The 13,439-nt window shown below is 40.0% G+C and overlaps 1 protein-coding gene across 3 annotated transcripts in view; it reads right to left on the reverse strand.

The window, feature by feature from the left end:
* Positions 1–2,082: 2,082 nt before the first annotated feature.
* Positions 2,083–13,439, reverse strand: part of LOC144599661 (paired box protein Pax-3-like) — a 103,509-nt gene continuing 92,152 nt past the window's right edge. For all 3 annotated transcript variants that reach the window (XM_078410827.1, XM_078410829.1, XM_078410830.1), the window contains exon 8: positions 2,083–6,060. In XM_078410827.1, the coding sequence (XP_078266953.1) occupies positions 5,707–6,060 (354 nt within the window). In that variant the 3' untranslated portion in view covers positions 2,083–5,706. The remainder of the gene's footprint in view (positions 6,061–13,439) is intronic.

Here is a 13,439-nt window from a genome sequence, read left to right on the forward strand (position 1 = left end):
TTATCTTGTTTGTGACTGAACTTCAGCCAAAACGGTACACGATAGCGCAACAATTTTAGGCCCACCTTACTCACCATTGTCACTTTAGTGATAATGCAAGTAGTTTTATCGAAATCGGTGTTATATTTTTAAAGTTATTCACATTTTAAAGTTTAAAAGGGGGGGAGGGGGAGGTGAGGAGGGAGGGAGGGGGGTTGAGGAGAGAGGGGAGGGGGTAGGACAGGGTGCTGCACCAATGCAGGAGAGGTTTGGGCCCAACGGGTCCACTTGGTCTTAACCATTATTAATGTTTGTGCTTCATCTCCTTCAATATTGGGATAAACAACATCTGCCCCAGAAAATTTGTTTCTAGCCGTATCAGCCTGCCTAAAGCATAGATGTCATTTATATCAAGGCTATTACCTTTGTTCTTTATATCATTTGTTAAGAAGGGCGAGTTATTTAGATCTTTTTTTCCCTTCTGGAGGAAGTAAATATTTGGCGTATTTCCTAGACAATAAATTGTAACCTGTTTGTATGACATTGTTGAATATACCCATGTTACCTTTGTGCTTTTCCCTTCAGGATGAGGTTGAGAACCATTTTAGAGAGTTATGGAGAGACATACAGCACTGAAACAGGCCCTTCGGCCCATCGAGTTAATGCCAACCATCAACCGTCCGTTCACACTGATCACGAATCAAGCCCTATGTTTTAGTCTCACCACATTTTCATGAGCACTCTGCCGCTCGCCTACATATTGGAGACAATTTACAATGGCCAATTAACCTACCACCCCACAGGTTTTTGGGATGTGCAAGGAAACCGGAAGACACCGAGGAAATGTATGCAATCACGGGGAACACACGCAAACTATATTCGGTCAAATCAAGATCTATGGCTCTCTAAGGTAATGGCTCTATTAGCTGTGCCACTGTGCTGTGCTGACAGACCCCTCTTAAAATAAGCCTTGTGCACTTGCTTTATGTCTGCCTTCATTGGTCAGGGAATTGAGTCATATTGCAGCTATATAAAACTATGGTGAGACCACATTTGGAGTATTGTGTGCAGTTCTGGTTACCATTCTATACAAAGGATGTGGAGGCTTTGGAGAGGGTACAGAAGAGGTTCACTAGGATGTTGCCTGCAATGGAATGCATTAGTGATAAGGAAAAGATGGATAAACTTAGATTGTTTTTATTTTTTGTATTGTTTTTTAAAGTATTTTTATAAATGGCTCTGAATGTTTTAAAGTATCTGTAATATTGAGAATGCTGTTTAAAGTTTTAATTGTTTGACAGTTGCATGGTCTGTGATCTTTGATCTAGGTCACCTGCCCATAAGGTGAGCAACCTGAATGGATGTGCTGATGTGCCATCTACAAAAATTAAGTACTCTGAGAGATTGCCCATTCTCCTTCCTTCATCTTCATCGGTCTCTCCTGCACATATATTGCATATGTCTGGAGCTCCAGCCTACAGGAGTCATGATCACCTTAAAAAAACACCAACATTGGACACTAACCAGGATAGACTTAAAAGGGTACTAGACCAAGTGGACCCGTTGGGCCCAAACTTCTCCTGCATTGGTGCAACACACTCTCCTCCCCCCCTTCCCCTCCCCCCTAGAGGGGAGGGGGGGAGGAGAGGGTGTTGCACCAATGCAGGAGAAGTTTGGGCCCAACAGGTCCACTTGGTCTAGTACTCTTCTAAGTCTATCCAGATTAGTGTCCAATGTTGGTGGGTTTTTAAAGGTAATCATGACTCCTGTAGGCTGGAGCTCCAGATATATGCAATATATGTGGGGGTGATGGGTGGGGAGGGGGAGGGGGAGGGGGGAGGGTAGGAGAGGGTGCTACACCAATGCAGAAGAGGTTTGGGACCAACAGGTCCACTTGGTCTAGTTGAATTTAATTGCCATATTTCAATTACTTAGAAGAATTAGTAATGAACATTACCAGCCACTACATGAGTGAAGATCGTGACGTGGAAGTGCAGCCATTTCATACCCAGTTGCTTTCTGAGGTTCAGGTAGGCAAGTTGATAATTGTCCGGCATATGTGATAAATGGGACTCGTATTCAAACGATTGATTTCCTTAGCTGTTTATTTTTTATTATAAATAGTAAATATTCACTGTGTTTGTACAGGAAAGAGAATCTTTACATCAAGGCTGTATTTTGCAGTCAAATGACAAACAGAAGAATGGATGGCAGACGCTACAAACCATTCAGTTCCATTCAGCGTCAGCGCCCTATAAAACCAGAATGTGTCAGAAGAGGTCACATCATCTAATCATCGTACATAATGGCAGTAATTATCCAATTTGTTTCTACATTCTAAGCAAAAATGTACACATCATGAGATACATGCTAATTTCTAAAATAGTTGAATATATAGGAATAAATAATAACCTCTCTAGAAAAGTCTATGTTGCAATGCAGCAACGTAACAGGACGATATCATGATCATAATTAAGTTCATGGACAAAGTCATGGGGAAATGTTTCCACAAACGCCTACACGTATATAAACATCCAGCTATCAAACTTAATGTGTGACTCTGAAACCATACCTGTGGACGTTTGACAATATCCAAAAATGCCACTAAGCTTGAGAACATTTAGCAGGATAGCAGTAATAATCCGTTCATACACGACTTCTGAAATTCCTGCTACCTTTACATACCTTACCTCTAGTCTTACTAAAATAAGATATGGTTTTTCAGTCGGTGATATAAACTTACACACTTTTTTCTACACATCAGATTTTTATGTGGAGAATTTTATGTACAATATCGATGGAATGTATATTGTTTCGATCTTGAATATTGTTAACAATGACCAAAACACCTGTCAGTAAACATCTTATATAACCAACCAATTAAATTACAGGAATATCAAGAAAATATAGAATACAGTACATTACTTTCAAGAAATACTGTGGCAGATGTAGAAGTGCATAATATTGCACATTGCAGTTTCATCACTAAAGCTGGAGTTAGTTTGTTGCTTTTATTTTGTTTTGCATTGAATGCACGTTGATATTGTATCTAATTATAGAACTTTAAACCGCTCCATTTATTTCTGAATAAGAGACATCCTTCTCCCCTCTCACGTGGCCTTTTGCTTGGGTTATTTTAACTCATCCATTATCAGAATAGAAACAAGTGTTTCTCGTGATCAGCATTTACATTTTAAAGATTGACGATGTAGTTCAAATCATTGATTTCTCCTTCAAGTACCACAGCTGTAATTGTTAAGTCTCTTGACATGAGAAAAAAAAACCCTTTGGTGATCATCGAAGCCTCTCCTCAATGTTAATTTGGGCGCAAGACACACTGGATGTCAAAATTTAACAGGAATCGTTGAGTCGATGGTGACTAAATGGATATCATTTGATGCTTTGGTGACTTGTAAACAGGGAGCAATGCAACAAATAGCTGTCACGCAGGGCATTAGCCGAGATCTGAAAGCCCGGTAAAGTACTATAAAACACTCACAAAATACTCTGTCTGTAAGTCATATTTTAATGGATAAGACGTTTTAAAGTGTAATTGTTTCCGTTTGTGAGATCGGACCATTTGAAGACTTACTTAAATTGTTAGTAATAGGAAGCCTTCCGCATCAGTTTTTTCACTGTACTCCTGATCAAGTTATACATAGGTAATTAATGCCTGAGGAATATCATAGTCTGTGACATTTACTGAATGCTTGCTGTATTTCTTCAATTACGGGTGAATATTGGGGATGAATGGGAATTTTCTTGATCTTCATCTTTAAACAGCGTAGGCGAATCTCAGGCAACAGAAGTACTATTTAAACTGAAACTCAGAACATGGGGCTCATCCTATGATCACAAATGAAAACTATTATCAGAGAAAGACAAGAGTTGGTCTGTTTCTGGGGAACAGATCCAACTGTTGTGGGTACCATGGTCCCATTATGTTTGTGGATCCAGAACAAGGGTTGTTTCAACTTTTATGGACTTTTTCCCCTCATGCTATATCTGGCGGCAGATAATGAAAGGCACCTGTAATGGAAGTAAAAGAAACTTAGGAATGCTTCTTGTGACAACATCGTTGCAAGGGGCCACGTCAAAGGCAGGTACACTGTTGTCAGGGCTAATCATGACCTGCCAAAACTACGAGGGTTACTTTGTTTATATTAGGACAAGTTTGACAGAACCACGCGGATCCAGGAATATTGTCCAAGATGATGCCTGATTTGGCCTTTCTCAGAACATGTGTTTTTAATAGTGACATTCCAGTGGCTGCTTTATTTCTTGACAGACCTTGGCCTTAGGTTCCACATAAATGGCAAGCATATATTAGGTCCTGGCAATTAATCATATCAAGATGCTGCTGACAGCACTGAAGATAATTACATATAGAGTGCCTTAACTCAGCCCTTCAACAAAATCATTTTGTTAGGAATCGGCTGAAGTTTTTAAGTGCGTTGCAATGTTTTTTTCGGGATATTTTGTACCCATTACCTGTGTGATCTAACTCAATTTCCAGTGATCTCTTTTGACAAAAGCTCATCTTGCCAAAATTAAGTTTCATTCCATTTGTACTATCTCTCTAGTTTTTTTATTAACAAGTAACACTAATTGCAACCACAGATTTGTTTAGCTTGATATTTGTGGAGGAAGGCGGCCTTAAGAGGAAAGATTTACTAATTAACATTAATATTTCAATTGCAGCATCTTTAAGCCTTCAGAAGTACAAAAATAATACAGTGTGCAATAAGAAAGTTTGACATTCCACTGTGTACATAGAATAATATGTTCATGTTACATCCTTCATGCATTCTTTTTTGATGGATTTGTCTATTTAAAATCATTTAACAACTGTTCATATATCATACACAGAATATCACTGAATGCTGTTAACCAGTGTGTTAAAAGGTGTAGGAGGTGGGGGAAAGATTTCAATTCCTATAATAACGTTGCATAAAACTGGTGTTTCTGAAGTAAATTATGATGCAATTCTAAAAACTTCAATGCAGCGAAAATTCACATTTTATAAGTAACGGATTGAACTTTTGTATTGCATGCCAACTAAAGACAGATACTGTGTCACCTATAAAGGATTATAAGGGAGATTTTGCCAAAGCTTTAGTTAGTATAGCTCCATGCAAATATTTGTTCAAAAGAAATCTGTAATAAAACTATAATAGGACAGCCTATAGATAACTAAACAGTTAGTGTTCTTCATTAATTAATTAAATCTACAGCCCAGCTAATATAAGAAATAACGTATTATCTGGCTACTTGCTTTAAAGACAGATGTTTACAGCCATGAGATTAAATATTTTCATGGTAACAGACTTTTGGCAGTCTAATTGAACTTGAAGGGTGAAAGGTTGCTGATTGCAGACATCCAATGTGTAGGCTGCTGTCCAAATACAGGGCAAGACATTGAATTTTCAGATACCAGAACTGCACAGTATAAAACATGTCACTCCTTCTTTTGTTGCTCAAATGAAATATAACATTAATCCTGCAAAGTCTTTAAGTTAAATGAAAGACCCTCTCCTCAACATGGTTCCTCTGAGTCAAATAAATGTTGAACAAATGTACGTTTATCTTTTTATTACGTTTTGAATGCTCCGCCTGTGTATTTGGCTGGGATGTCGCACTAAGTGCCAAACCAAACTAGAGGAGCAATATGTTTTGTAATTATTTATTTTCACAAGACTAATAAAGTCGCATTGAGTTCATTCATAATCAAAGTTTGTATACCGAGTCACACATCTTGATGCAGATCGATGAAGGATGGGGCGGGTATGTATTTTTATAGCTGAATGTATTGCTTAGGTTTACATGGCACTTACTTTGCCCATATTGTCCATACTGGTATCCTGCTACTGGATCCATGCTATAACCTGAGGAGCTGTAGGTTGATGGGCAATAGGACTGGGTGGTGGGCAAGCTGTCCAGAGGCTTCATCGGGTCCAGCCTCTGACTGCAGCTGGCAGAAACAGAAGTCGATGGCTCCAAGCCTCCCGTTAGTGGTGACAGGGCATAGTCAGTTTGTGGTTGATGTGGAACACCACCAGGATTAGGCAAGAGTCCCATAACCTGGAAAGAGATGCAAAAATGAAACCATTACCAATATACCAAGACTCATTTTAATGCAATTTTGTGCATTTTGTTAAAATATAGCTCGAATGGTGCACTTTTCAGTGCACTTTCTACTGGTCACGATCCAGTGGATTGCGATCCCAAATATGGAATGGTGCAACCTCATTGGGAATTCTTTGTGAATTGAACAATGGAATACATCATGCGGCATGGTGGCGCAGCGGTAGAGTTGCTGCCTTATAGCACCAGAGACCCAGGTTTGATCCTGACTGTGGGTGCTGTCTGTATGGAGTTTCTAATTTCGCCCTGTGAGCTGGGAGGGTTTTCTCCGAGGTTTTTGGTTTCCTTCCACACTCCAAAGACGTACAGGTTTGTAGTTTAATTGGCTTGGTATAAATGTAAATTGTCCCCAGGGTTTGTAGGATAGTGTTAATGTGTGGGGATCGTTGGTAGTTGCGGACTTGGTGGGCCAAAGGACCTCTTTCCGCACTGTTTCTCTAAATGCAGTCATGCAGAAGTATATTTTCAATCCTATATTTAATTTTCAAGTCAAAGGAAGAGAAAAGAACACAACGTGGTGATTAATAAATGAAACAAACTGTAAGACAACCATTTCTGTGGCATAATTTCTTCACTTTTAGCACTGCAAGCCTCTGAGGAATAAACCTCTGAGGAGTGGAATAATTTCTGTTGATCTAAAACATAATGAGTTCCTGGTGCAGCAAGAAGTGGAAGAATTACAAATTTGTTTTTGAAGAAGGGTCCCGACCCGAAACATCAACTATCCATGTTCTCCAGAGGTGCTGCCTGACATGTTGAGCTACTCCAGAAATTTGTGTCCTTTTGTGTAATCTGAATTTCCTTCTTTCTCACAAGTTCACAAGTTATAGGAGTTGACTCGAATGTGTAGAGAATGATGGGAAAGTGGGACAACGTAGAAATAGTGTGGAACAATGGTCAGCACGGACATGGTGGGCCAAAGGGCCTGGTTTCCCTGTTGTCTCTCCAAACTCTAAACTCTACTGTTCTACATTTTATAAGGCCCAGATTTTTGCAGGATCAGACCATCAAAATACATTTCTTGTTCTGCCAAGTGCTGCTAATTTACCTCGCCACTCACGCAGTGAAGAATACCTGCATGATATTTAAAAGATCGACACAAAGCGCTGGTATCCTTCAGTACATCAGGTAGCATCTCTGGAGAACATGGATAGGTGATGTTTCGGGTTAGGACGGCAGATGTCTGAAGAAGGGCCCTACCCAAAACATCACCTATGTTCACAAGTACACATGTTACAGGAGTAGAATTAGGCCATTCGGCCCATCGAGTCTACTCCGCCATTCAATCATGGCTGATTGCTGCCTCCTAATCCCATTTTCCTGCCTTCTCCCCATACCCCTTGACCCCCATTCTAATCAATCCGCTATAATTAATTTCTGGGCCAGAATAATACAAACGCACTGGTCCTAATTGACCTCAATTCTCTTACCTCAAATCAGCCGACAAAGATTAATGCTGCCTCTCTGCTAACACCAAGGTTCTCTTTCCCTGCCAACCATGATGAGAAAACATTTCTTCACACAGAGAGTGGTGAGTCTGTGGAATTCTCTGCCACAGAAGGTAGTTGAGGCCAGTTCATTGGCTATATTTAAGAGGGAGTTAGATGTGGCCCTTTTTGCTAAAGGGATCAGGGGGTATGGAGAGAAGGCAGGTACAGGCTACTGAGCTGAATGATCAGCCATGATCATATTGAATGGCGGTGCAGGCTCGAAGGGCCGAATGGCCTACTCCTGCACCTATTTTCTATGATCATGGCTGATCATCCAGCTCAGTAATCTGTACCTGCCTTCTCTCCATACCTCCTGATCCCTTTAGCCACAAGGGCCACATCTAACTCCCTCTTAAATATAGCCAATGAACTGGCCTCAACTACCTTCTGTGGCAGAGAATTCCACAGACTCACCACTCTCTGTGTGAAGAAATGTTTTCTCATCTTGGTCCTAAAATACTTCCCCCTTATCCTTAAGCTTTCAAATAGCTTCCTTTTCCTTTTTTTTTTAAGATGCTGGTTTACGCTGAATATAAACTTAGCCTGAGCAAGATCTATGAGCACATTTGATTGTAAGGGTTATTCGTATGGGGAGAAGGCAGACGAATGGGATTGAGAGGGAAAGATAGATCATTCATAGAAGATAAACACAAAAAGCTGGAGTAACTCAGCTGGTCTGGCAGAATGCCTGGAAAAAAGGAATAGATGACGTTTCGGGTCAAGACCCTTCTTCAGATTGAGAGTCGGGCAGAGGCTTGTTTCCCTCGCAATGGGCCATGGCCATGAAATTCACTGGAATTTAGAAGGATGAGAGGGGATCTTATAGAAACATATAAAAATATAAAAGGACTGGACAAGCTAGATACAGGAAAAATGTTCCCAATGTTGGGGGAGTCCAGAACCAGGGGCCACAGTCTAAGAATAAAGGGGAGGCTATTTAAAACTGAGGTGAGAAAATACATTTTTACCCAGAGTGTTGTAAATTTGTGGAATTCTCTGCCACAGAAGGCAATGTGGGCCAATACACTGGATGAATTTAAAAGAGAGTTAGATAGAGCTCTAGGGACTAGTGGAATCAAGGGGTGTGGGGAGAAGGCAGGCACATGTTACTGATTGTGGATGATCAGCCATGATCACAATGAAAGGTGGTGCTGGCTCGAAGGGCCAAATGGCCTCCTCCTACACCTATTTTCTAAGTTTCTATGTTTCTATGAAATGGGCCATGACTATGTGGGCTCAGAGCAGCAGGTAGAACCTTGCCTCGGTTCTACAGAGAGAAGTTGGGGGAAATCAGCCCAGTCCAAAACGGGCATCAATAGAACACGAAAAATTGTTCAACAATGAATTTCCTCATATTTTGTGGAGTATCCAGAAAAATGAAAGTGGTTACTATTGAGTGAGACAGGTTTCCCCAATGACTGTGCAAGAATGCAAAAGCAAGCAGTGGACACAAGCACAAGGGAAGGACAAGAACAAGCACATCGCTCCAGCAATCCTGTCCATATAAAATTCTTAAGGGGTTGGAGAGGCTAGATGCGGGAAGATTGTCCAGAACCAGGGGTCACAGCTTAAGGATAAGGGGGAAGTCTTTTAGGACCGAAATGAGAAAACATTTCTTCACACAGAGAGTGGTGAGTCTGTGGAATTCTCTGCCACAGAAGGTAGTTGAGGCCAGTTCATTGGCTATATTTAAGAGGGAGTTAGATGTGGCCCTTGTGGCTAAAGGGATCAGGGGGTATGGAGAGAAGGCAAGTACAGGTTACTGAGCTGGATGATTAGCCATGATCATATTGAGTGGCGGTGCAGGCTCGAAGGGCCGAATGGCCTACTCCTGCACCTATTTTCTATGTTTCTATGTTTCTATGTCCACTTGACTTCTCCACAGCATAATCCTTAACCTCCTTAAATTCTCTGGGATAACAGGGAACTAGTGTGAATGGGTCAGCATGGACACGGTGGGCCGAAGGGTCTGTTTCCGCGCTGTATCCCTAAACTAAACTAAACTCCCAACTCAACTCTGACCCTTCCGCATCGTCAGCTGTTCAATGCCAAGACAGAAGCGCCACTTCATTTATTTTCCAGAAAAAAAATTCATAACGATTGCTGGATGATATATTTGAATTGCATTCAAGGACAATTTCTGTCACGTAATTTGCTAACATTAGAATGTTCATATACAGTATGAATAATTTAACTTTTTTTGTACAAATACTCTTTCTTTCAGATATACTCAACACAAAAGGAAAATAAGGTATTGCCAGTTCCTGCAAATTTCACTCTGCTGATTTTATGTTCCGTTATAATGCATAGTTTTTTACTTTTAAATTCGCGCAATAGCATCTTCCTCAAATGTATAACGCAACAATCAAAAATAAATTTGGCCCTAGTTTATAAGCAGATATAGGATACTCCACTGAAGAGCAATTTCTTGTCAAAGATAATTTACATCTCTGGACTAATTTTGAGATCAAGTAACAGTGAAAAGGTGAAATCCTCACAAAAATCATTTTAATTGGCAATGTTTTTTTCGTTATGAGGGGACAAAGCTACTTTTTTTCAAGAGGAACTTGATACACACTCTACTTAATATTTCTATAACTTAAGGCGTCGTGGTATTCTTTCAATTGTATAAACCCACCCGCAGGCAAAACCTTAATATGTTTGGAGGAATGCCAGGCAAAGGATTAAATATTTTAAAGTTTCCTGTTCCTCAGAAAATATCAGAGTATGACCTTAAATGTCCATTAATGTAATTTATTAAGTGCTAATTGTTCTTTGGCAGTTTTAGAAAAGAGAAGATCGGCAAGAAAAATATGCAAGGAAAATAAGTTCTCATAATTCCTCAAAGCAACCTTCATTTGTGTGTTTATTACTTCCAGTCCTCCAGTCTAAATGACCAATTTTGTCTCCTGAGCATTTAAATTACACATTGTAAGTCAACGCTTTCAATTGTAATCATTTGTCTGGTACCTAATTTGAAGGAAGGCAAAAAGAGAAAAGAATTACAATTGCCTTTCGACTAACTCCAGATCCAGTTACTTCAAATATTGCTCAGTCAACATGCTAAACTCAGATCATTCAGATGACAAAAATACAAAAAGATACGTTGCATAATATCATACGTTTACACACAAAATTGATTGAGCCTCTCAATTTTACAGTTCACCCCCCAGGCACAGTTTTGATACAGGATTAACCACATATAGTTTGCAGAGGATTAAGCAGATAAAATTGGAAACTTTCATACTCACAGGGGCATTTAAGTGTCACATTTAGATTTCAGATACCTAAAATAGCGGTCAATGAAAGGTGATTTTTCCAGTAGGAATTCCATACCCAAGTCAAGATTTTATTCCTGAAGAGGAATTAAATTCCCTCGTGCTGATTTGCACCCTTCAACTTCCATGGCCCAAACTTCACAATCAGGAGTAGTACTGAACTACTGTCTACCTCATTGGTGACCCTCGGACTGTCCTTGACCGGACTTTGCTGGCTTTACCTTGCACTAAACGTTAAACTCTTATCATGTATCTATCTATACACTGTAAATGGCTCGCTTGTAATCATATATTGTCTTTCTGCTGACTGGATAGCACGCAACAAAAGCCTTTCACTGTATCTCGGTACATGTGACAATAAACCAAACTGAACATGACTTTCCAGCATTGGAATTATAATCAAGAGTAGGCCATTCGGCCTTAAAGCCTGCCCTGCCATTTAATATCATGACTGACTTGATTGTGGTCTCAATTCTACATTCTACAATTCCTGTCCACTCACAGTAACTTCTCATATCCTTGTTTACAAAATATCTCCAATATCTGCCTTTAAACATATTTTGATACTCCTCCCTTCATTCTCTGTGGATAAGAGTTTCAAAGGCTCATGTGTCTTGGAGAGAAAAATAAATCTGCTTCAATTCTGCCCTAACTGAGTGACTGCATGAACCTTCTCTAAATTTAATTCAAAGCATTAACACACTTAATTTTTGAAGGAGACCAATCCTGCACGCAATAATTTAGACCTGGACTCATCATTAAGACTATACTTTAGACTTTAGAGATACAGCGCGGAAACAGGCCCTTTGGCCCACCGAATCCGCACCGGTTAGCGATCACCCCGTACACTAGCACTATCCTACACACTAGGGACAATTTACAGTTTTACCGAAGCCAATTAACCTATAAATCTGCACGTCTTTGTAATGTGGGAGGAAACCGGACAATCTGGAGAAAGCCCACGCGGTCACACGGAGAACATACAATCTCTGTACAAACAGCACCCTTATTCAGGATCGAACCCGGGTCTCTGGCACTGTAAGGCAGCAACTCCGCCACTGTGTCACTGTGCCAACCATGGTTCTATACAATCGACATAATCTTCATACATTAGTATTTAATTCCCCCTGGAAATAAACAATCATATTCCCTTAGCTTTCCTATTTACTTGTCCAGGGATCGCTGATTGGTGCCGGCTCGGTGGGCCGAAGGGCCTGTTTCCTGTTTTCTGTATCTCTATACTAAAACTAAACTAAACTAAACTTGCTGTAGCTGTATGCTAGCCTTTTGCAGACCCCGCACTGGGACAGTCTGATCCTTCAGCAGAACAGCAAAGCAACAACTCTGTTGACTTTGTCCACAAAGATCTAGCAACATTTGAGGCATGGATTTCCCCAGTTTCTGATGTTCGCGGCAATCATTTTAACAGATCTCCAACAGTTGTGATGCCATTGAACAAGATGAATTGGCAATTACATATTAAAACATTCACAAATAAGAGAAAAAACAGTTTTTAATTAGCCTATTAAACATTTTACTGTGTACTACTTAAGGTTAATACCCAAGTGATTATGGTATGATAAAATACCATAGGCATAAAAAAGGTACAACATATATGGAGGACATTCAGCCCATGATAACAGCTTGCATCAATGAAGACCTATCCAAAATAGACACAAAAAGCTCGAGTAACTCAGCAGGTCAGGCAGCATCTCTGGAGACAAGAAATAGGCGGCGTTTCAGGTCGAGACCTGTCTTCAGACTGAAGATTTCTTGAGACTCAGTCTGAAGGGGGGTCCCAACCTGAAATGTCACCTATTCCTTTTCTGCAGAGATACTGCTTGACCTGCTGAGTTATTGCAGCATTTTGTGTCTATCTTCGGTGTGAACCAGCATCTGCCATTCCGAACTGCATAAAGAGCTCTCCAACTTAATCTCATCTTCATCACATAGGTCAGAACTCCTTACATATACACCCAAGATCTGTTTAAATGTGTTTCTGCCTCTGCTTCCCCCTTGGGCAGTGTGTATACAACCCGAGCAATGTCATGGTGTAGAAGTTTTAATTACCTTATTCTAATCATATAACCAATTATTTAAAGATCAGATTTTTATCCTGCAGCTAAGAGAAATATGTCATTATTTAACCTACCAATTTAGCCTGTCCAATTTTATACACCTTAATTAAGTCTTCTCCCAGCCACCTCTCTTCCAAATCAAGCAACTTAGCTTATTCAATCTTCCACATAGCTAACTTTTTCCAGCCCTAGCAATTTTTTTTTTCAATTTCCTCCATGCCAACATCGATCCAATAGCATATTTCCTGTAATATGTAGACCAGAAATATATGCAATACATGGTGTCGTTTGACATGGTGTGGTATTGTATGTATTTCAATAATAACCTCCATGCTCCTATAAATGAATAGTGGTTATTTGGCTTCTTATTTTAAACTCAATTATATTCTGTAACATTTATGTGAAGGTTTTCAATCAACATTCATAAAATGTATTGGCAGCACAGTGGCACAGCGGTAGAGTTGCTGCCT

This window comes from Rhinoraja longicauda, chromosome 13 (genome assembly GCF_053455715.1).
Source record: "Rhinoraja longicauda isolate Sanriku21f chromosome 13, sRhiLon1.1, whole genome shotgun sequence".
Classification (NCBI taxonomy): Eukaryota; Metazoa; Chordata; class Chondrichthyes; order Rajiformes; family Arhynchobatidae; genus Rhinoraja; species Rhinoraja longicauda.